Source organism: Leptonychotes weddellii, chromosome 5 (genome assembly GCF_054177405.1).
Source record: "Leptonychotes weddellii isolate Sample4059 chromosome 5, ASM5417740v2, whole genome shotgun sequence".
In the NCBI taxonomy this organism is placed as follows: Eukaryota; Metazoa; Chordata; class Mammalia; order Carnivora; family Phocidae; genus Leptonychotes; species Leptonychotes weddellii.
Genome location: NC_138373.1, coordinates 113,411,810 through 113,434,431, shown reverse-complemented (window position 1 = coordinate 113,434,431; position 22,622 = coordinate 113,411,810). Strand labels below are relative to the sequence as shown.

Sequence of the window (22,622 nt, the reverse complement as noted above, 5' to 3'; positions counted from 1 at the left end):
GAGAACATATAAAAATAACAATTCCACATTAAGCATGTGGATCTACAGCCCCACTTTAGTTAACAAAGGCACAGCAGAAAAAAATAAAAGAATCCAAAACTCCTCCTGCAGAGAAGAGTCAAATGCTATTGTATCTTGTTTTTTTCAAATTTAATAATTAGATTTAGTTTAGTCTCAATGATGTTTTTGAACACTTTTTCAAGGTCACAGAACCTAAAATATGTCAACCTTTCAAATCCCTATGAAATATAAAAGCAAATAAAACACAGAAATCACATGGCAAAAGATTGAAAACTAAGGGGAAAAGACCATAAAAAGAGGATAAGACAAGAGGACAAGGAATGTCATCAACTAGTCCATGATAACACAAAACATAAATGATTTAAATGCACCTATTAAAAATGACTCTCATATAGAGTTACAAAACAAAGAAATGGCATAGAGGGAATTTTTTAAAAGCAGAGGTAAGAGACCTGCACAAATGCATGCACGTGCACACCACACACACACACACACACACACACACCCTACCACACAGACAAAGGTGGCAATATAAATAAATACCTTTTAAAAGAGAGTATAGAGGAAAATGAACATGCATCCACATTGGAAACTGAAATAGGAGAAACCCACTCTGAAATACTTCTGCTAGACAAAGTGCAGAGGGAATGAATTGAGGAAAAGGCCAATCCCAACTCATCTCATGTGCAAACACTGTTTCTCAAGTTAGTGAAAGAGAATCCAGCAGATTCCTGCCGGGATTCTAAACAGGCGCCAAAGCCAGAGAGCAGGTAGGTCACAGGTATAAAAAGCTTAATCACTGGCATAGTATATCTGGAGCCAAGACTTAACTCTGGCACTGGGAGCCACACTAAGCAAGGGTTCTGAGGTAATGCTCATGCCTAGCATACCAAGGACTGGGGAAGCACTGCCATGGCTGGCTTTCGAAAAAGGCAGGCAAATGTGGACAACTAGGGGCACTTCCCTGGAAATTCTGAGTGTTACTTCAATCAGAGAAAAGAAATTCAAACCTGGGGCACCACTTCTTGCGCCAGCCACATCCAGTTCTGATGCTGCTTCCCCTCCCTACCCTGTGGCCACTCGGGTCAGAAAATTAAACTACAGTAAACCTAAACTTTTCTCTTCTTCCCCTTTATCACCCTGAAAGATTAAGAAAAACACACATCAAACTCAGCTACAAGGCCTCTCGCTTCCCAAACTGGCAAGTCACATTGCATTCACCCTTTATCTGACAAACAGGTGCTGGGGACAAAGTGAGAAACAATATGCCCTAGTCCCGCCTCTGTGAAGTTTACATATTAGTGAGAAAGATATTATTAGCAAGTGCAATAAGGATCACAGAGAAACAAAGGGGGCATAAAGATCCTATATAACAGAGGGAAGAAGTCTAGTTTGGTGGGGAGCATAAGAAAGCCTTCCTGGAGGGAGTAACATTTAAATTAAGAATAAAAGATAAGACTGTGTTGCTCACATCAAGAATGAAGAAACAAGTACTCCAAACAAAGTAAGTGATAAGCAGCAGCGCTGAGATAAGAATGAATGCAGCCTGCTGGCAGTGATGAAAGAAGAACATGGCTGGAAGGTGTAGGTTAGGAGTACAGGAGGGGAGATGAGGAGGCTGACAAGGTAGGCAGAAGCAAATCTTGGAAGGCATTATAAGAATATGGAACAGCATCCTAAAATGAAAGGGGAGTAACAGAGTAACATGATCAGATCCAACTGAAAGGTGGAAAATGGATGGGGGTGGCATAAGACCAGGAGCAGTGAGACTAATGAGGTAGCTATTGCAGAATTCTAGGCAAAAGTTTGATATAGTGCATGAGAATAGGAAAAAAAAATTAGGAGGACTCCAGTTCTGGCTCAAACAACTGTGCAAATGGTAATAACATTTACTAAATTAGAGAACGAGAGGGGAGGCTTAAGTTTGGGCAAAGAAAAAAAAAAACCCTTTCGTTTTTGACATGTTGAAGGTGCCTAAGACACCGCCATCCAAGTGGAGATAATACAGAAGCAAGTGATATATACGACTGTGGCTTAGGAAACAGATCTGGTTTATGGGTAGATTTAGGGGGAGTTAATTTTATACAAATGGAACTGAAGCCATGGAGTAAATTTGATGGCCTCAGAAAATGGGTAAAATGAGAAAAGAAAATGTCAGAGCCCTGAGGAACCTCAACATTTATCGGTGAGATGGAGGAGAAAATTAGCAAAGGAGACCAAGAAGGAGCACTGGCCAAAGAAGGGAGAGTCAAGGAAAGTGTTATCTCAGAATAACGATGATGATGATTAGGACAATGATAAGGATGTTGCTAGCTAACATTTACTGTGAATGAACTCTGTGGAAGACACCGTGCTAAGTAATCTACATATATTGTCTCATTTAACAATTACAACAACCTAAGTGGTAGGAACAATAGTATTATCATTCTACAAGTGAGGAAACTAAGGCACAGATAATTTAATTAATTTGTTTAGGATCACATATATAACAATAACAGTGTTACAAGCCAATAGAAAAGACTATTTCTAGAAATGAATGGTCAATGTATCAAATGCCCTGAAGATAGAGACCAAATTGAGTTCATTGGGTTTAATGATATGGACAACATTGATGGCTCCAATCAAAGCGGTTTCAGTGGAATAGCATGGATGGTTCTTCTCATCTTCTTGGACCCTATATCCAATCCATCAGCAACCCATCAGTTCTGCCATCAGCACTCTGGTCCAAACCGTTATGAACTAAACTAGCCCTTAATGGTTTACCTGCTTCCATTTGGCCCCTACAATTAATTCATTCTCCACACAGCAGCCAGACTGATTATTTTAAAATGCAAATCAGATCTTGTCATTGCCTGCTGAAAACACTCTAATGGCTTCCATCATGCAGAATAATATCTAAGCTCCTCATTATGGCCTAAAAGCCCCATATGATCTCACCACCTTCTCTGCCCTCAACTCTAACCATCCTCCCTCCTTCTCCTACCACAAAATGATCTTCTCATTCCTTCCACAACAGGCCATGCTGGTTCCACACGGAGAATGAAAGTTCCTAGTCTCTCTAGCTCATACTGCATCCCCAGAGATTAGATGAGTTAGTGCCTGACGTGTAGCATAGGCTTAACACATATTTTTGGATGGACAGCAGATAGAGACAGCAAGGACATAAACAACTTGTAAAGTAACTTGGTCACAGAGGATGATGGCAAGTGGAATAGGCTTTTGTTTATTTTAGAAAATAAGAGAAATTTGAGCATGTTTAAATAAAGGATATTAAGAGATTATCCAAGACCTTGGAAAAACTTGAATACATAATAAACTCACAATGGAAGAGAAAAAAAATAATTAGGAAATTAATCAATTTAGGGGAAAGTTATACAAGAAAGTTACAGTACAGAGGGATTTTACTCTATATACTGAAGTTTTTTGTTCTGCAATTGGAGGGGTTGGGGAAAATCAGTAGTCTCCAACCACTATCAAGAACTTCCCTTTATTTTCCTTCATAATCGTCCTTGGTTACTTTACACTGAAAGGAGGCTCTGATTAGCAATTACATATATCTGATTAATGAAATAATTATACCTAACAAATGCAACTTAGTTGGGAAATCCAAGGCTCAGGAAGATTAAGTGATTCATTTAAGGTCACAGAAATACTTTTTTTTTAAAAAAAGGATGCCATTGTCTAAAAATGAAGAAACTGGTCGAAATTAGCACAAGAAATCAATGAAATCAATTCCAAACCATATACCAAAGTAAAAAACTGAAAGATTTTAGAAGAATAATAAAAAAGATATTCTTTTTCATTTGGGGGAAAAAAGCAACAATAAATCCTAGAGAATTTTTTAAAACCTGCATGAAAAAGTCATGGTCTAACCATGAAGTAAATTAAATTGTAGCATGACTTTAAACAATTGCTGTTGTGCAGGAGAACCAACTTGATGATCACACTAGGGTGATTCTTTTTTGAAAGTGACAAAAACACTTTAATACCTTAAAAAAGTTAAATGGGAAAAAATATAATTGAAAGAATAGACTACATAGGAGTCACAATACTGCAATGATTAGGAGCATAAACTCTGTAGCCAGACTGCCAAGATTTAAATCATAGTCATACAAATTACTGAATGCCTTGCACCTCAGGCCCTAATCTCAATATATGAGTTCTCATGATAATATGCTACACCTCCTTGATTAAGTTGTCATGAGCATTAAATAAGTTAATATATGTAAACAGTAAAGACTTAAACTAGCAGCTGGCACAAATGGTAAAAAGACTAGTAACATCTGTCTGTATTTGCTATTATTGTTATTATCACTATCATTAGTATTATTATTCACTATGTGGATGGTGAAGCAATGGGGAAAAAACATATTTGACTCCATAGAATAACATAAGCACCCTAACAGATAAATGTGAAAGGAGCAGAAATAAATAAAAAGTAGAAAAACATATAGATGATAAAAGAAATGCTAATCTTTTAAAAATGAGTTACATACACCAATGTGGATAACACAAATATAATGTGATGAGGGAAAAAAGCAAGTCACAGAAGTTACATAGTAGGGGCGCCTGGGTGGCTCAGTCGTTATGCGTCTGCCTTCGGCTCAGGTCATGGTTCCGGGGTCCTGGGATCGAGCCCCGCATCGGGCTCCCTGCTCCGCAGGAAGCCTGCTTCTCCCCCTCCCACTCCCCCTGCTTGTGTTCCCTCTCTCGCTGTCTCTCTCTCTGTCAAATAAATAAATAAAAATCTAAAAAAAAAAAAAAAACGACAACAGAAGTTACACAGCAGATGACACCATTAATACAGAGTTCCAAGTCATGCAAAAGTAAAAAGTAAAATATGTAGAGATAGATACATCTATGGTAAAGCTATAAAAAAAAAAAAAAAGCAAGAGTGGGGGGAAAAAAGCAAGAGTGTACTAGTTATCATTTGTGTTAAGTGATTATCACAAAACGCATGACTAGGTACTCTGAGTAGAGGGCAGGTGTATATGAAGGTCACACAGGCAACTTTAACATTCTACTTCTGAAGCTGAGTAGGGATACCTAGATTTTTAAAAATCATTCTTTATGTCTTATATATACATGTTATATATTCTTTTTGTGCATGTGAAATATTTATAACAAATGGGCAAAAACTTAACAATATATTATAAAGGCAAGAGAAGATTTTTTTCCCTGTCAAATCAGTAAAGTGTTTTTTTTTTTTTCCTTTAAAGCTCAATGGAGATTTTCTTCTTTAATGATAAGAGCAAATTAACTAGTTTTAAGAATTAAATATATTTCTAGGATGGTCAAGAGCAAATTCTACTAGCAGTGTACCCTGACTAAAAGAGGACTATTCCCATCTGAGATACGTCATCAAGCCTAAATAAGCAATTCGTAGCTATACATCTAGATCAGCCAACATAGTTTCTAGTGCATAAGGCCATCATTTCAAATGGGACAGTTAATATGATGCTTCTAATACACTGTAATCTATCCTCTAAATAAATACTGGAACTTTAAAAGGGTTATATAACTTTTCTTATGGATCAAATTACTGAGCACATTAGGCTACAAAGTTCAAACATAAGATCTTAGTCACAGAATAACATTTATACTTAGTTCCACAAAATAGACACCTTGAACCAAACATAACAAAAGAAGACAACTTTGTATCATTTATTAATCATGTCATTTCCATTAAAAATTGTGAAAGCTACTTAGAGACTTTTAGACAACCCATAGACTATAGAATCTTAAAGTAAAAACAACATCAGGTATTAGCCCAGTTGGTTCAGTTTGCTGATGTGAAAACTGAGGCACAGAGAGTGTAAAATGCCTCATGCAAGAACAGGACGAGGAAAACCCAGTCTTCCAATCTGCTATCCAATGTTCTTTTCATCAGCACTAACACTGACTCCTTTGCAACATGAACATATACACAAGGATGCAAATATACTAATGAGTCTGCCACCTTTCAACTGGCTCTGCAAATTGGTAAACATCCCCTACCTTCAACCATGCTCTTCCTGGCTCCCTACAGTGATCTAACTAGACGGAATATTCACACACCAAGATATCGGGAAGGACTACAGTGTATGCACCTTTTCATTCTCAGTTACTGTGAGACCAGGGCTCCCAAATTACCCGTGGTCCCTCAACTGTCGTCCTATTTAATGGACTGTGAACGGGGAGATACGGCCCTACCTTTCTTTCCTTATACACCAATAATCTAAGATAAAATATCCACCTGTAATAGTCACCTTAGATCTCTCCCAACCCCAACTATGCCCAGATTCTCTGACAACCAAACACAATATAAATAAGAGAAATGAAAGAACAAACATAAAATTCAGGACTGTCTGATTTATACAAAAAATATCCTGACATTTTTTAAAGACTCTAAATGTATAGTACAGGCTTATTTTCAGTGTTGCCTTAAATTTAACATATGTACTGAGGGATTGGTTGGTTTTGTTTTGTTTGGAGGGTTTTTTTTCCTTTAAAGAAACTGACCTGAGAAACCGTAAAGATTCATACAATTTATTGTAATAGAAGATAGTTATGCCATAGCACAGACTGCTGTAGGTATATACTTGCATGAAAATCACCTACTAAATTTCATCCTAAAAAACAGGAGTATGGCCCTAAGAATGATGCTCATATACCTAAAAATATTATTTTTAATAAGTGTTCATATACTCATCCCCGAGACTGCTTAACAGCCCAGTCTTAGCATAAAGTACATTGCCTGGCATAAAACAGACAACTGCTATTCCTAGAAGATGTTGAGAAGGAACTTTCTTGTCATTCCAAAATTTCAACCACGGCTCAGATTTTCAAACAAAACTCTCCTCCACATTCTAAAGTGAGATGACAATGAGCCACTGAAAGCTGAGACCAGAACCTCCCTGAGAGTATCCACAAAGCAAGAAATCAAGCTGTCTATAGACTCTAGAAGCCATAATTTCCACGTATGTGTACTTTCTGAACATGAGAATGCTTTTTATATTAAAAAACTCATTTAAAATTTTTATAGTGGGTTTTTGCTATTATGTATTTTCTCAGTCAACAGCTACTAAAAGCACAACTACTAGAATATGGGAGGGTTCCTTTTTTTAATCAAGTCAGAAATTATTCTTAATACTCCATACTGAACATAAATATGCCATTTCAGACAAACGTTATGAAGTGTATACTGTTCTTAGAAACAGAATCAGGATACCCCATTGATCAGGAAGCTGCCCTGTGAGCACATTTCCTACACCAGCACCATTTCTCTATTTCACCTGCAGTCACCTCCATATTTTACAAAACTGCAGTTTATGCAAATAAAGGCCTCTCAATGAAGTAAATTCCCTCTGATTTCCTTCAGAAAGGTATCAAGAAACCGTCTTGTGGTTTCCTGATAAACAGCACTCAGCGGTGTAATGCAGTCACACAAATGCCAGGTAACAAAGCTGCTCCAGGCTACCATGGCCCAGAGTCACAGATCAAGGTATGGTGGCCCAGGTGGCCAGCTCAAGTGTTCAAGAGCCTTGCAGGCAACACTTGAAGAGGTAAGAAAAACAAGGCATTCTGTAAGAAAGAGGTAGGGATGTGATTTATTATAAAATTTTTATTATAGATTAGGAAATTGTCAACAACTGTTTTACGGATAAGAACTTGACCATGGCAATAAAAAGTACCCACAGAGGACCAGGAAAACAAAAAAAGCCGAAGAGTACTTCATATGGCGGGAATCACATTGGCTTCACGTTCCTGGGGAAGGTAAAGGGAAGAATGAGGAGGAGACAGTAAAATGGGTGTTCAAAGCTAAATGAACCACTTGTAGGAAGCTCAGAGTACAGAGAAAAGCAAGGCTTGGTGATGATGAAGACATTTAAGGCGTTAGTCCTTTACTTTAAAGATAAGCCACTGAAGAGGTTAAGACGGAAAGTAGCAACAACAATTTCACAGTTTGGGAAGGTCTTTCTGGCTGCAGGATCCTTTGTTCAAGGCTTCCCGTGTACTATCCATGGAGTGAGTACATGTGGTGTCCCCTATACAAGGAAAGCTCATGGACAGAATGCCATATACTGACGGAGCATCATTCAAACCAGAAGAAGCTGCATCTTCTTGATGATGATGCTTTTCATGTGCCCTTCCTCTTCCTCCAGTCAACAAATGTTTTCTTTTCCCCTGTATTTTTAGTCTTCCTTACTCATACATGTTTAATCTCCAGCCCCGGTCTCTCCAAGTCACAGCCTCACAGTTCTGACTCAGCTACGCATCTTCACATGCATGTTCTACCAGCACCTCAAATGCAATAGATCTAAAACAAAACTCATTTTTTACCCCCACCCACAAACCTGCTGAGTTCACATTCTGTAATTGCCCAACCTTAACATCTTCCCATCATTTTTAGTCATCCCTCTTTTTCCCCATCTCCAATTAATTGTCTATTTCTGTCCGGTCTACCCCAGCAACATTTCTCCAATCTCATCACCACCACCCTAGCTCAGGTCTTCATTCCCTAAGAAAATCCCCTATAACCTTTCTTTATTAATCCAATGGTTTCTTTCCTGATTCAATTCATCCTCTGAATTATTAGATAATATATCTTATAATCCAACTCTGATTTTGAGGACTCAAAGAACTTCAATCTCATAGCTTACTAACCCAGTCCAAATTTTCTAGTCTAGCCCTCCATGTTCTAGGCCAAACCTAATTTTCAATTTTTATACTTTATCTCCCCACTATTCCCCTTCATATATGCTCCAATGTTTTCCTATACCTGCCCTCTCTATCTAATCTGGTAAATATTGGGTGCTCAATGCAAGTTGATTTCCTTCCATATCAGTGTGCTATACTCTCCTTCCCCATCCATCTCAGTTTGCAGGAAAAGATCCTATCATTCTATATATTTGATCATCACACGGGAAATTAGAATATTCATGGAACAGCTTGTAACATCTAGAAAACAGACAAGGACTGAGAAAGAAGAGCAATATGACTGAGCTCCAATGTCTGAAGAAGAAGGTAGTGACAAGCAGGATGCCATTCAAGCTTCAGAACATTTGAAAAAGCTGGAATCATTATGCCTGGGATGATGGGTGCTAATAGCTTATCTGAATTCTTCTAGATGATTCACTGGTCTAATAGAACTTATAATTTAATGAGGAAGATAAATTACATATGGATTTGATAACGCAAGATGGTAAAATCATGCTCCAATCAAGGTACAAAATGTCTTAGAAACACAAGAAAATGACAAATTCTAGGAGGTGAAGAAAGCTTCGCAAAAGACCATGAGATGGAGGCCTGAAGGACAGGTTAGGAGAGAAAAACAATCCAGACAGTGGAAGCAGTCTAAAGGAAAGGGAGAGATGGAAAATGCTAGACATGGGTGAGAAACAGGAAAATAACTACGGAACTCACTCAACTATTACTATTTTGAATGTCTCTAATTATCACTTACATAGTTTTAATGAATTCACCCTTAAGAGCTATTTGAGCCCAGCATTTTATTTCAGTGAATTCCTGAAAATATGCAGATGATTATCTGCAAGATGGATCAGCTGTTATTAAACAGGATTTTCACAAGTCAGGTGGATCCCAAGCTGCTTCGTGATTCCTAAACACGGTGCTACCCTCTGTTCACTCCCCAAAGGCTCCTCTTGGTCATTTCAGCATTCCTGCCTCAGTATGAATGAACTATTCCAACATCCTAGGATCTCACTGAAGGTGGCATGTTCTTTCCTACACACACTGCAATCAAGAGAAAATTATACCTTTTAAGGACTAATAACCCCATAATACAAAATGTAAAAATGCAAAATCAAACCACATAAATGTCTGCAGTACATACTACAAAGAACTCTAGAATTAGAAGAGACCTTAGGTGGGGCGCCTGGGTGGCTCAGTCATTAAACGTCTGCCTTCGGCTCAGGTCATGGTCCCGGGGTCCTGGGATCGAGCCCCGCATCGAGCCCCGCATCGAGCCCCGCATCGAGCCCCGCATCGAGCCCCGCATCGGGCTCCCTGCTCTGCCGGAAGCCTGCTTCTCCCTCTCCCGCTCCTCCTGCTTGTGTTCCCTCTCTGGCTGTCTTTCTCTCTGTCAAATAAATAAAATCTTAAAAAAAAAAAAAAAAGAAGAGACCTTAGGGAAAATCTCTATCAAGACACAAACTGTGTCTATCAGGTTCTTTCTCTCAGGAATTCAGAATCAAGCCTCAATGATTTAGTCTTTCCCTGTGAACTGAGGGACACGTAAATACTCAGGAGCTGCTGAGCAGTCAAATTCAACCATGAACACAGGAAAGCAGAAAAAAAAAATGGTCAGCAAAGAAAGAACAATGAAGCAAAGAAAGGCAAAGAGTAGAGACAGAGAAAGTTCCACGTTTTCCAGTCCCTGGTCCCTAATATGGTCTGTCTGCATTTAGCTTCCATCAAATTCCTTTCTTTCATTTTCCTAAAACTAGTTCAAGTTCGTTTCTCTTACTTGCAACAGAAGCTTAAATGAGGCAATAACCAAATCCTCCATAAAGTCAATTGGTTGATTTATTACTGGCCTATCTTTTCTACAATTTCTTTTTCTTTGCATTTCCATAAAGGCATAAAGATGACTTTGGTATGCTATACAGAAAATATGTGAACAAGGATCCAGGACCACGCTGAACATTTTAAAAGAAAAACTGGCCCAGAAAGGAGAAAATATAAGAATATTCAAAGTAAAGCCTTGAGATATCTATATAGAAATCACGGATACTAACAACTGGCAAATTAAATAGCGATCTGATGACCCTCCTATCCAATCTCAATTTAATTCTGAATAAACCAGATGGGTAGGTCCAAGTATGATCAATAGGGCATTTTGTAGGAATGTAGGGCATTTCATCTGGAATGCCCCCAAATAACTACCCACAACCTCCCAACCACAGAAAGGTTTGGATGCTGTGCTGTGGTATCCTTAACCCAGACACAAATTCCAAAACTGAATACCAAACCATCTTAGGGCCTGGGCTTAACTGCCCTAAAGAACAGTTAGACATTTACCCTATGACATAACCAGCACTTCCTGCTATTAGATGAGGGGAAGAGAAAGTAACACAAGCTTAATATCATGGAACTCTGTCAACGTGTGTGCATCTGTGTGCATGTGCCAGATATCAAGATGTTCCACAAGCTGGATCCACACCAATCAGATCTGACCACAAGTAGACCAGTTTAACATGTATAGCAAGTCAGAGTTGACAATCAGAAGTTTGAATCAATGTAGTGTGGGCGGCTCTGCAGGATTATATAAACAAAAACAATATTACAGTAACCTGGAGTTCGAAGGGACATGGAGATTATGTCCAACTTCATCACTTTACAGAGAAGGAAGCTAAACATCTGAACCAAATCCCCAACTATAATAAGTAACACAGGCGCGATAAAATCAAAGAACTGTGACCAGATAATAGAACCAAAAAAAGCATTATTTCCTAAAGTTCTCTTTAATGGTTGAATTTTTATTTTTAATTTAAAAAGGATAAATGTATTAGAAAATGTAGGAAAAAATCTATGCAACTACTGTTGGGATCTTTTTTGGATATTCTTGTTACTTGAGTTTAGCAAAATAGTAAAGATTTCTGACCTAATGGGTTAACATTTTAGTTAAAATACTAGAACAAGCACCTTTAAAAACTAAAAAACTGTGAGTTGATTCAAAACGTAAATGATGCTATATGTTTGCAACCTTGGCAGATAGGCAGTTTAGGCACTGTGACAAAATTCTATATGGTAGAGAACTACTTATTTTAATATAAAAAAATTCCAGACGTTCACATAGGGCCCTAATAAAAGTCATCAGAAATTAGACTTACATGTCAGCTGGGACCAAAATTAAAAGAATGAATGTTTAAGTGATCCAAACATAAACTTGGTGTTCAAAATTGCTGGCAAGGGGCCACAGTACAGTGGATTTTGGTCTTCAAGGGCTGTTTTACCACAAGTATTAGGTAAGTCAACACATCACTGAGGGGAAAGAAAAAAAAACACATATATTCCCTGGCAGTACAATCCACTCTTTATTGTGCCGCACAGTATTTTCTAGAAGACCACTAATAAAATGTGCAGTTAGAACCTCTTGTATTTCCCAAGAAGTACTATTAAAGATACTCCTAAAATATGAATCCATAAAAAGTAGGTCTTTCTGAAAAACAGTTCTAGTCTGAAGCAAACATGAAATTGATATCATTACTTAAATTAATATTTATAAACTGCACATTTAATAAAGTTAAACATTTAAAAAATCTCCCATTAATCTAAATTGGCAATTTTATAAGTTACATGAACCCTGAAGATTTTTTTATAGACCAACTATCTTTTAAATTCTGTTTTGCCACCAATGCTACAAACGGAAATATGAAGAGACAGACCAGAGAGTTCTGAATATAATCTATGCTTATTAGAGTCAGCTTTAAACTAATTCATAAGTCCTAATTGCGAGCCATATCTTATGTTGACGCTTTAGTCTTCTAGTGGCAAAAACAAAAACAAACTAAAATTTCCTAATCTCAACTGAGAAATTATGATTTTTGTTCTTCCATTCCAGAAAAAATTAAGAACTGAGAAACTCTGATGATTAGTAAGTTGGATACTCATCACAAATACCAAAATTTCATGCAATTTCACATTTGCCTTAAACTGTACATTTGTAATTTCAAATAATTACCTTTTATAATAACCTTATAAAAAATGTTCGTGATATTTTCCACATGATTTAAAGAAAATGATCTTAAAAATCGTCTCTTAAGATTTCAGAATTACCATAATTATAGTCCTAAACCAAGGAAGGCAGGAATGGCCCCTTTCGTTCACATAGTTTGACTTTAAATAGTCCGGTGTAAAACTTAAAAAACAGACTCAGATGCTTTTTTCCGCTCAAAAACAAAACAAAACTGGTAGCTGGCAAACTCGGGGTTTTGTTCGGTTTTGGCCTATTAGATACCAGCGGGGCCCGCGGGAGCCTGAGCCCCAGCCCCCGGCGCGGGCGATGCGGCGGGCGGGTGACCGTGCGCCCCTCGGTGCGACCCTGCTCGCCGCCCGCCGCTCCCGGCGCTGCCCCCAGCACCGCCCGGCGCCCCACGCCCCTCCGGACGCGCGGCGGGAGGCGCGGGCCTGGCCGGCGCATTCCCACGCACCCCGGCCCGTTATCCGAGCGGGCACTTCGGCGGGGGCCCCCGCTGCTGGTCCCGCGCCCTCCCGCAGTCGGCGCGGCGCCCCTCCTCTGCCTCCGGCGGGCGGCCCTGCCAAGCCCCTTCCCGGGGGCCCGCGTCGGGCGAGAGCGTCCCTCGGGCTCAGGTTCGCTCCGGGGACGGGATAAGGTGTCAGCGACGCGGCCAGACGCCTCCCGTAGGCGGGGGCGAAGCCAGCCTGACCTCCTTCCATCCGCGCCCCCTCCACCGCCCGCGCGGGGCGCTCCCCTTCAGCGCCCCTCCCCGGCTCAGGACAGGGGGCGTCCCCGCAGGAGGCTGAAGGGGGCGCAGCCGGCGCTCAGAGGGGATCCGGGGTCTGGGTCACACCTCAACTCGGCAGGGTTGGGCTGGGAGAGGGGAGGCGAGGCGGGGAGGGAGCCCAAACTTACCTGACTGCGCGGCTCTCCGCGCCACGGCCGTGGCCAGCCAAAGGCAGAGGCAGAGCGAGAGAGGGCGCGGGAGGGTCCGCCGCGGGCTCATGGAAGGGCCAGGGAGCCGCCGCCGCCGCCGTCCGAGCCTCCCTCCCTCCCTCCCTCCCAGGCTCCGGGCGACGGACGGGGCGGCGGGAGGCATGACGGGAAATTCCTGGGCGCGGGCAGCCGAGTCCAAATATGAGCATGGGAGACGAGCGAGGGAGGACCGCGGAGCGGGCCCGCCGCGGACAGGGCCCGCTGCCCGGCCTCAGCGGCCGCCAACTCCCTCCTCCGAATCGTCCTCGTCCACAGCCGCCGCGAGGCTGCCGGCCGCGAGCGCGAGCAGAAGGTGGAAGCTCTCTGCCAGGGAGCATCCCTCTCCAGGGTTGAGGCCCAAGAGCAGAGCCGAGCGCCCCACCCAGGTCCCACCTGAGACCCCTGACGGGGTAGAAAAGAGAGAAACCACCACCAGGAAACCGGACAGCGAGCCGAGGACCCGACGGAAGACGCCTAAGGGGTTTGAGGAGACTCCCGCGCTGCCCCTAATCACCTGAGAGCTTTGGTCAGGAGAGGATAAAAAGAGCTGGCAAATACTTCTGTTAAACAGAGTGGGAGGGTGAGGCTGGAGCGGCACTGCCAGTTCCGCACATTCAGGTGAGCCATCCAGTCCACAACAAGCAGGCATTGTCTAAGACACAAAACCACCCCCCTGCCTTCCAGGCGAGCGTTCATTTGCAGCTGAGGCAGGCTGCGGGACAAGTTTGCACAGTAGTTAAATGCTGATGCTGAGACCAGTTGTCCTTTCCACCACCAACCTCTCTTCCTCCCCTTACACTAGTTTTTGTATTTGTTGTAGCTTGTCCAAAAGGCAATGCTGAAATGTATTCAAAAGGTGCTACCTCGGACGGCCAAAATGTCAGTCCCAGATGTTTAATTACAGGCCCAAGCTTCTAGCTCCCTGCCTTTTCTTTGGCACTGGTAACTCCTCCAGTAATCGAGTCCAAATGACCCTTAGCTTTTCAAGACAACGTAATTGTCTTAATTACTATAATTTATTATTTTTTTACTCACATTGACACGACAGGCCCTGCAGATGCAAGATGTTATATAATTCCTTAGGAACATTTTAAGATGCTACAAAAATGATTTATGGATGCAAAATTCTTAAGGGGTAAATGCCAAACAGATTTAGAGTGTGGATTATTCTAGTATGAACTAAAGTGTGGTAATCTGTACATCACGCTACTTGTTTGAAAATGCTGATTTGAAAATCAAAAACTTCAAAACAAATTTAATTCTAGCAAATTATTAAGGCCCATATGCCAAAAACCACTCCATTTGCAAAAAGCTCCCCTTAAATCATTTGGTACTGAGAAACACCACATCCTATGAATTACTCCTGGCAAATGGGCAGATTTCACCCTTAATATACTAGCAGTGACAATGAAGCTAAGGGCAGATGATCTAAGTAAACTAAGGGTAAATAAGCTGTAATACAGTAAATAAGGGATTTAAAAGACACATGGTATTATTCAATTTAGGTACCTAGAAGCTGGGCGGTGGGAGGGGAATATTCAGGAAAACTATTGAATATTCACTCCCTTTTCTCTTTTTTGTATATTTAACTGGGTATAACATAAGCATCTGTTTTGTTGGGGTTTTTTTAAGATTTATTTATTTTTATTTGAGAGAGAGAGCACTCAAGCCAGGGGGAGGGGCAGAGGGAAAGAGAGAGAGAGAATCTCAAGCAGACTCGCCACTGAGCATGGAGCCCAACACAGGGTTCTATCCCAGGACCCTGAGATCATGACCTGAGCCAAAACCAAGAGCTGGACGCTCAACTGACTGAGCCACCCAGGCTACCCAAGCAACTGTTTTTCTTAATTCCCTTATAACATCTAACATAGTTCTTTGGCCATAATCTAACAGGTTGTTTAAAAACAAAAGGAAATGAGCACAGTAATTTGTGGACTGACATATAGCAGTTCTGAGCTATGTGTAGGGAAAAGCTTGTTTCAAAGGAATGTAATAATCATAGTTATATTTAAAATATTTTAGTTGACCTTATATGCAAAAACATAAAATTATAAACACTGCATTATCCCACAACCTAGTTCATAGTAATATAAGTGGAGAGTTTAGTAATTGTATCTGCAATTCTGCTGACTTGACCGCAAAACCAGCAGCTGGGTTTTTTTTTGTTTTCGTTTTGTTTTGTTTTAAAGATTCTATCTATCTATTTATTTGAGAGAGAGAGAGAGAGAGAATGGGCGGGAGGGAGCAGAGGGAGAGGAACAAGCAGACTTTGCACTGAGCGCGGAGCCCAAGGTCATGCCCGATCCCAGGACCCCGAGATCACGACTGCAGCCAAAACCAAGAGTAGGCCCCCTCAACCGACCCAGCCACCCAGGCGCCCTACCCACCAGATGTTTTCAAGGCTTCAATAAATTAAAGAGAGGAGAAAAGAGCTAAAGTTACTTGAGTGCGTAACAAGTGCCAGACACTGTGCTAGATGTTTTACACATGGTACTTCATTTAATTCCTACAAATATCTCTGAGCTTATTATCCTTTATCCTTATTTTACAGCTAAGGAGACTGAGGCATAGATAAATTATGCTACCAGGAAGGGGTGAAGGAGTATTGGAATTCAAACCTCATTCCAAAATCATATATGCTCTTTTTACTGTACGAATCTGTCCCATTTTCCCTACATTAAAAAAAAAAGAAAAAGAAAAAAAGGAACTCAAAAACTGTATTCACTGGGCTCTTGCGGTTTTAAGTAACTGGTGTGCACTCAAGTTACCTCAAGTAATAGGGGTAAAGAATACATGTGGAAATAAGACCAGAGACTTAACCAGCTTGTCGGGTCATCCTTTGTGGGCCTGGGAGGTGGAGGTTGTGCCTTTTGATAAGTTCCAGGAACAGGAAAGGTACTACCCTCTGACCACATTCCTATGAGCTTTGTAATTTAGCCACTGATATTTAGATCATATATTTCACAATGTCTTCTCTAACGTCTTTTTTTATAATCTTAATACCAATCATGTTAACATATTACCTTAAACATTGTTTGTTTTTAAGACAAAGGACCCAGAAGAGGTAACTGCTTCCCCTGCTCCCTATATACCATCCCTTCCCCTACCCAGTGGTGTGCTAGTTAATTGTTAACAACCAGCCCTGGAGGAGGGAGACCTCAATTGTAACAAAAACCAATTGATGTGGTGTCAATACTCCCCCAACCTGAGGTAGAGTGGGGAAGAGATGCACACAACCAGCACTCGGGCCTGTGACAGCCAGCACAGCATTGCCCCAGCTCCTCATGAAATGTCTTCAGAACACAGCCGTAATTCAAACTGCACAACCATAGCTCTTCCCACTTGCTGCCAGTTCTCTGTCTATAGTTCATGATCAAATGCCCCGGAGGGGAGAATCTGATTCTATCACCATTGTCCTTTTTGGGGAAAGTTCTTACTTGAGGCAATCTCAGAAAACACTGGGCAGCCCACAGACTGGCTACCTCTAAGCCAGGTGTCCTCTCCTACTCCAGCTGTGACTAGGATGGAAGGCTAACATTCTACACAACATAGCACCAATGCTGAAGAAACAGACTGCGCTGCTACCTTCTTAGGGCTTGTGGTTGGGGCAACCTCTTTTAAAAGGAGTCTGTAGGCAGGACAGGCTTTCAAGCTGTAATCTCGCCAACATACTGTGCTCAGCTCTTCAATAAGATCCTCTCAGCCACTACACAAAGCTTTGGGGCAGCCTTTACTCGGCATACCCCAAGGAGCTGCCAACAACTGCAAAGAGGAGAATGGACAGGTTAGGACTAGACAGTACTCAAAAGCCCCCAGCCAGGGTCAGAAATAGAAACCCTAAGTTAGTACTTAAATTCAATGAACATTTATCAGGCGCCATTGTTTTAAACCAATAATGACTGATGGGAGAGTAAGGGAATTACCTCACAGGAGGATGTAAAAGACTCTCGAGGAGAAAGTTTTTCAAACCACACTCAATCCAAACTCCCCAAATCTGCTTTCCTCTCCTGGGAAATAGAATGGTGTGACTCACTCGTGCTGAGAACACTTTTATACTGGTGAAAGCATGCCCCTTGCCTCAGTGTGCTGGGGTGGGGTGGGAGTGAGGCTGAGGAGAACTACTCTCAACAACATGAGGGACACAGAGTCAATGCTGACTTAAGGGAGACACCTGAAATTTTCTCTCAGATTCTGAAAAAGAATTTCCACTTTCATGACACACTTCCAGTCCCCAGTCACCAGATGTACTAAAAGGACAAGGACTCTATATCAGGTCATGAAGTGGGGCCCCTAAATAAAGATAAAGACTGAATTAAAATTAGCACTTTCCATCTTTTCATGGTAAAATAATTTTGCTGCATCTCAAATGGCATTCTTTTATTTTACACAGTTGAAGCCATCCCTTTTGTTGATTAATTCTGGAGAGATTTGATGTATTCCCATGATTGATGTGCTGCCTGATTCTACTAGCTTTGGATATGTGGTTATGCTACAACAAGCAATAAATATTTAACAAGATTTTCAATGTTTTAGAGAATTAAATAATCCTCTCTAGACCAGCAAAGCTGCTTGACTGTTAGCAAGACTGTCACGTAAAGCAGTATATGCAACATCAACTACATACACAAAATTAAAGAGAAGGGGAAGGAGCAAGATTGAACATTTTGGGGGCACCTGGGTGGCTCAGTTGGTTAAGCGTCTGACTCTTGGTTTCGGCTCAGGTCATGATCTCATGGGTCGTGAGGTAGAGCCCCTCATGGGGCTTCACACTCAGTAGGGAGTCTGCTTGAAGATTCTCTCCCTCTGCTCCTGCCCCCATGTGCGTGCACTGTGCTCGCTCCCTAAAATAAATAAATCTTAAAAAAAATTAAAAGAATATTTTAAGTTGTACAGGAAAATTCTGATGGTGAACTTGATTCTACTCTTTTACTCCATCTCTCAGTGCTTCTTATATGGAGTACATCTAACCCCACAGCGTGTGCATGTGGTGTTTAAAGGTGTGTATTTTTCACATAACTTGTCCCTAACCACGAACTACCTCCTTCATGTGTTGTTCAGCCAAAGCAGCCACAATCTGATCCAGTGGTAAAGGAAACCCTGGCTGTGTTGGGCTTTCTGGGAGATGCTATGTTGCTCTCCAAAATGGTGCCTCCCTACAGGATTTTCTGCAGTAGTTTTACCTCTGCCTAAATTTCACCCTGCAAGCTGCCGTTAGAACCTAATCTCAAAATCAGATAGTTCTACTCACTGGTCAGAGACCTGGGCTTTGGCATCAGACAGATCTAAATTCAAGCATGGCCTCCACCATTAAAGCTCATGGGACAACAGGCAAGTTACTTAACTACTCCAAGCTTTGATATTCTTCTCTGTAGAATGAAAAAGTAAAGATACCTACCACTCATGATGCTTAGCACTTAGTCCCATGCTAGCTAATGGTAAGTCCTTAATAAATATCAATATAATACTAATATTATTAACTTTTATCATCACTTACAACTTTCAATCACCAGAGTCACTCTTTGCCTTTAAGCTTTATCTGATATGATTTCCTGTCTGAAATGACTCATAGTTTCTCTTCACAGCTCAGAGTCCTACATTTGTATTCATAATCACCTCTTAAGGAAGTCTGTTCAGATTTAGTTGATTCTTTCAACACATGTTTTCTTCAAACACTTTTTATACTTATATCCAGGTTTACTAATAGTGTTTTCAAATGTTTTTAAGTCTTCACTTCCTCAAAGTAGTCATAGTAGAAGGCTACACACACTTATCATTACTCAAACTACTTTGTGAAAACCACTTTTAGATTTGCCATCAAAATATATGATGAGATTTTTAAAATATCTTCAATACAGGAAAATCATCTTTGCATTCATTCATTCTACAAATATTTACTAATGCTTACTTTGAACTGGATAGATAATAAGGTAAACTGGTAAGATACTTAGTAGGTTAAAGTGATAACTGCTAACAAGGGAAATAAGGCAGGGAAGGTTGCTAAAAGTGTTGGGAAAGTAACATTAAAGACATACAAGAAAGAAGGAAGCCATGCTAGTGTGTGAGAAAAGAGGAACAGCAAGCCAAGAGGAAACACCCAAAGCAGAGGCAGAGAGGCCCTGTAGGAGGACCATCCAGGAGGCTGGCATGGGGAGAAGAGGGGGAAAGGGGCTATGGAGGGGGCATCCAAGGTTGTGGCCCAAGAGGCAATCACATAGGGTCTTATGGGTCATTTATGACGACTTTGGCTTTTTTTGTAGTGAGATGGGAAACTATAATAGGCTTTACACAGAGGAGCGACACGATCTGATTTACATTTTCACAGAGAACTCCCTTTGGCTGTTCTGTTAAGGAGTGCAGAGACAGAAGGGGAGACCAGTTAGGAGGTTCTTGAAGTACTCCAGGTGAAAGATAATTGTGATTTGGGGTAGGGAAGCAGTGGAGGTGGCGAAAAGTGATCAAATTCAAGATATATTTGGAAGGAAGGGCCCACAAGATTTGCGGACATACCAAATGTAGGGTTTGAAAGAAAGAAAAGTCAAGAACGTCTCTATACTTTTTTCCTTTTCCTTTTTCCCCCCGCCCTGGGCCTTACAGAATTGCCATTTCGTGAGATAGGGCTGACTTGGAAGTAGGCGGTGCAGTAGTATATTAGCAGCTCAGTTTTCCACGTTACGTTTGAACTGGCTTTTAGACACATAGGAGAATGTTCATCTAGACAATTAAATATGAAAGTCGCAGGTATAGAGGGATGGCTGGGTTACAGATAGCGTGGAAATGACATATAAATCATGAGAAGTCCATAGATTAAAAAAAACAAAAGGGCCAGCAAGGGCACCGTCAGAGTATGCAAACTGGTGCAGCCACTGTGTGAAACAGTATGGAGGTGCCTCAAAAATTAAAAATAGAACTACCCTACAACCCAGGAACCGCTCTACTATTTACCCCCCAAATACAAAAACATTAATTTGAAGGGATACATGCACTCGTTTATTGCAGCATTATTTAAATATAGCCAAACTATAGAAGTAGCCCAAGTGTCCATCAATGCATAAAGATGATGGGGTGTGTGTGTGTGTGTGTGTGTGTATAGAATATTATTCAGCCATAAGAAAGAATGCTATCTTGCCATTTGCAATGACAAGGATGGAACTAGAGTGTATTATGCTAAGTGAAATATGTCAGAGAAAGACAAATACGATATGATTTCACTCATGTGTGGAATTCAAGAAACAAATGAGCAAAGGAAAAAAAGACAAACCAAGAAACAGACTAAACTGCAGAGAACTGACGGTTAACAGAGGGAGGGTGAGATGGGGGAGATAGGGGATGGGGATTAAAGAGTGCACTTATCATGATGAAAAAAATAAAATGATTTAAAAAGAGAAAAAAAAGGTGGTGAGGCTAAAGAGGTAGGAGGAAAAGTATGGAAACCTGAGAGGCAAATGAAGCTCTTATTTTTTATTTTTTTTCAGAACACATTTGATTTGTGGAAAAAGACAAAATTTAGGACCAAACAGAAGAGATGAATAGCCACACTGTTATTCCCTTTTTATGCTTTCAAATGAGTAAACATAAAATATTAATGATTTTTATTATTATAAGGACTTATAAACTGACTCTGAAACATCTCTAAATACTTGAGGAATAGTAGCAATGGAATACAGATATATTCCACCACGTGACCACATTGAAAAGCTGTCCCTATAGGTCAGATGGCCAGACATCCAATAGTTGTGGTGTGTAATTGACAGCTAAGTGACAAGGTCCACTAGACAGAAGGGAATAAGAACATCTCTTCAGAGATGGACAGAAACCTTTCTGAGGTTCAAATATATACAAAGTAGTTTTAAAACTATAGCTTAAAGTATTGTACCAAAGTTGATTTTGTTTTTTAAAGTTGGTGGTCCGTAAAAGTAGAGAGAGAAATAAACTTGCAGTGGCAGATTTCTATTCAAACTCTGGCTATGCCATGTAATAGTTGTGTACGACTTTCGAATTCACATCTCTGGGATTTAGTGACCTTATCTTTGAAAGTAATTTTGTCTGCCCTGCCTATTCTGCAAGATGTTGGTGCGAGTCGAATGATATTAAGGGGCTTTCAAACTACTGATGTCTAAAGGAAAAGTCATGATTGAGGTGAAATGCATTTTTCTAAATTCACCCACTTTTGTTTCTTTGTATAAGCCACAGTTCTTTACATAGCTTGAAGATGCCTCTTTGAGATTCTGATAAAAGAAAAAGGTCCCCTAAGGAAAATGCATAACATACACACAAAATTTAATATACAATTGCACACTGAAAATCACTTTGGAGCATAATTTCTTGTGTGGAAGAGAAACTTAATGAAAATTGTTTTAAAAAATTTAGTGTGTGGCAGGCAATGGGGGTAAATTAGAAGAGTACCATTGAGAAGGCCACCCAGGCAGGTGCAGATACTCAGACTTGAAGGTAGAGTCCCTAGTCTAAGATAGTAGCAGTAAGACTAGAGATGAACAAGATGTTTGATAAGAGTTGCCAGATAAAATGCAGGATATGCAGATAAATCTAAATTCTACATAAACACCAAATAATTTTTAGTATGTCCTAAATATTCCATTGAGCATTATTCATAGTTTATCTGAAACTCAGTTTAACTGGACATTCTATACTTTTATTTGCTAAATCTGGCAACCCTAGAGAGAAACTGGTGAACTTACTCCTACCTTCATCCTCTTATTTCTCTGAGGCTATCTGATTCTGATACAAATGTGTGCAATGTGACCACTGGGAAATGGAGAGAAAGTCATTAAGATCTAGTCCAGTTCTTTGGTGGTTCCTGAAGAGACCCATAAAGATGTCAAATAGTTCTTTACAGACCTATTTATTTTCCAGCCAGGGCATGAGCCTTACTAATAATGTGGCTATATTCTATTCTCAATATATGGGTTTTACACTGTCCAGTACA

General features: G+C 40.6%; 1 protein-coding gene and 1 long non-coding RNA gene across 3 annotated transcripts in view; one reads left to right on the top strand and one right to left on the bottom strand.

Moving 5' to 3' along the window:
- MSRB3 (methionine sulfoxide reductase B3) overlaps positions 1-14,345 on the bottom strand; it is a 166,154-nt gene extending 151,809 nt beyond the window's left edge. Inside the window, exon 1 of one of the 2 annotated variants that reach the window (XM_081822004.1) lies at positions 14,193-14,345. In XM_081822004.1, the coding sequence (XP_081678130.1) occupies positions 14,193-14,327 (135 nt within the window). In that variant the 5' untranslated portion in view covers positions 14,328-14,345. The remainder of the gene's footprint in view (positions 1-14,192) is intronic. The other variant, XM_081822005.1, reaches the window with a different exon arrangement.
- Positions 14,163-22,622, top strand: part of LOC145721829 (uncharacterized) — a 15,179-nt gene continuing 6,719 nt past the window's right edge. Inside the window, exon 1 of the long non-coding RNA XR_014145754.1 lies at positions 14,163-14,296. This is a non-coding gene — a long non-coding RNA (uncharacterized LOC145721829). The remainder of the gene's footprint in view (positions 14,297-22,622) is intronic.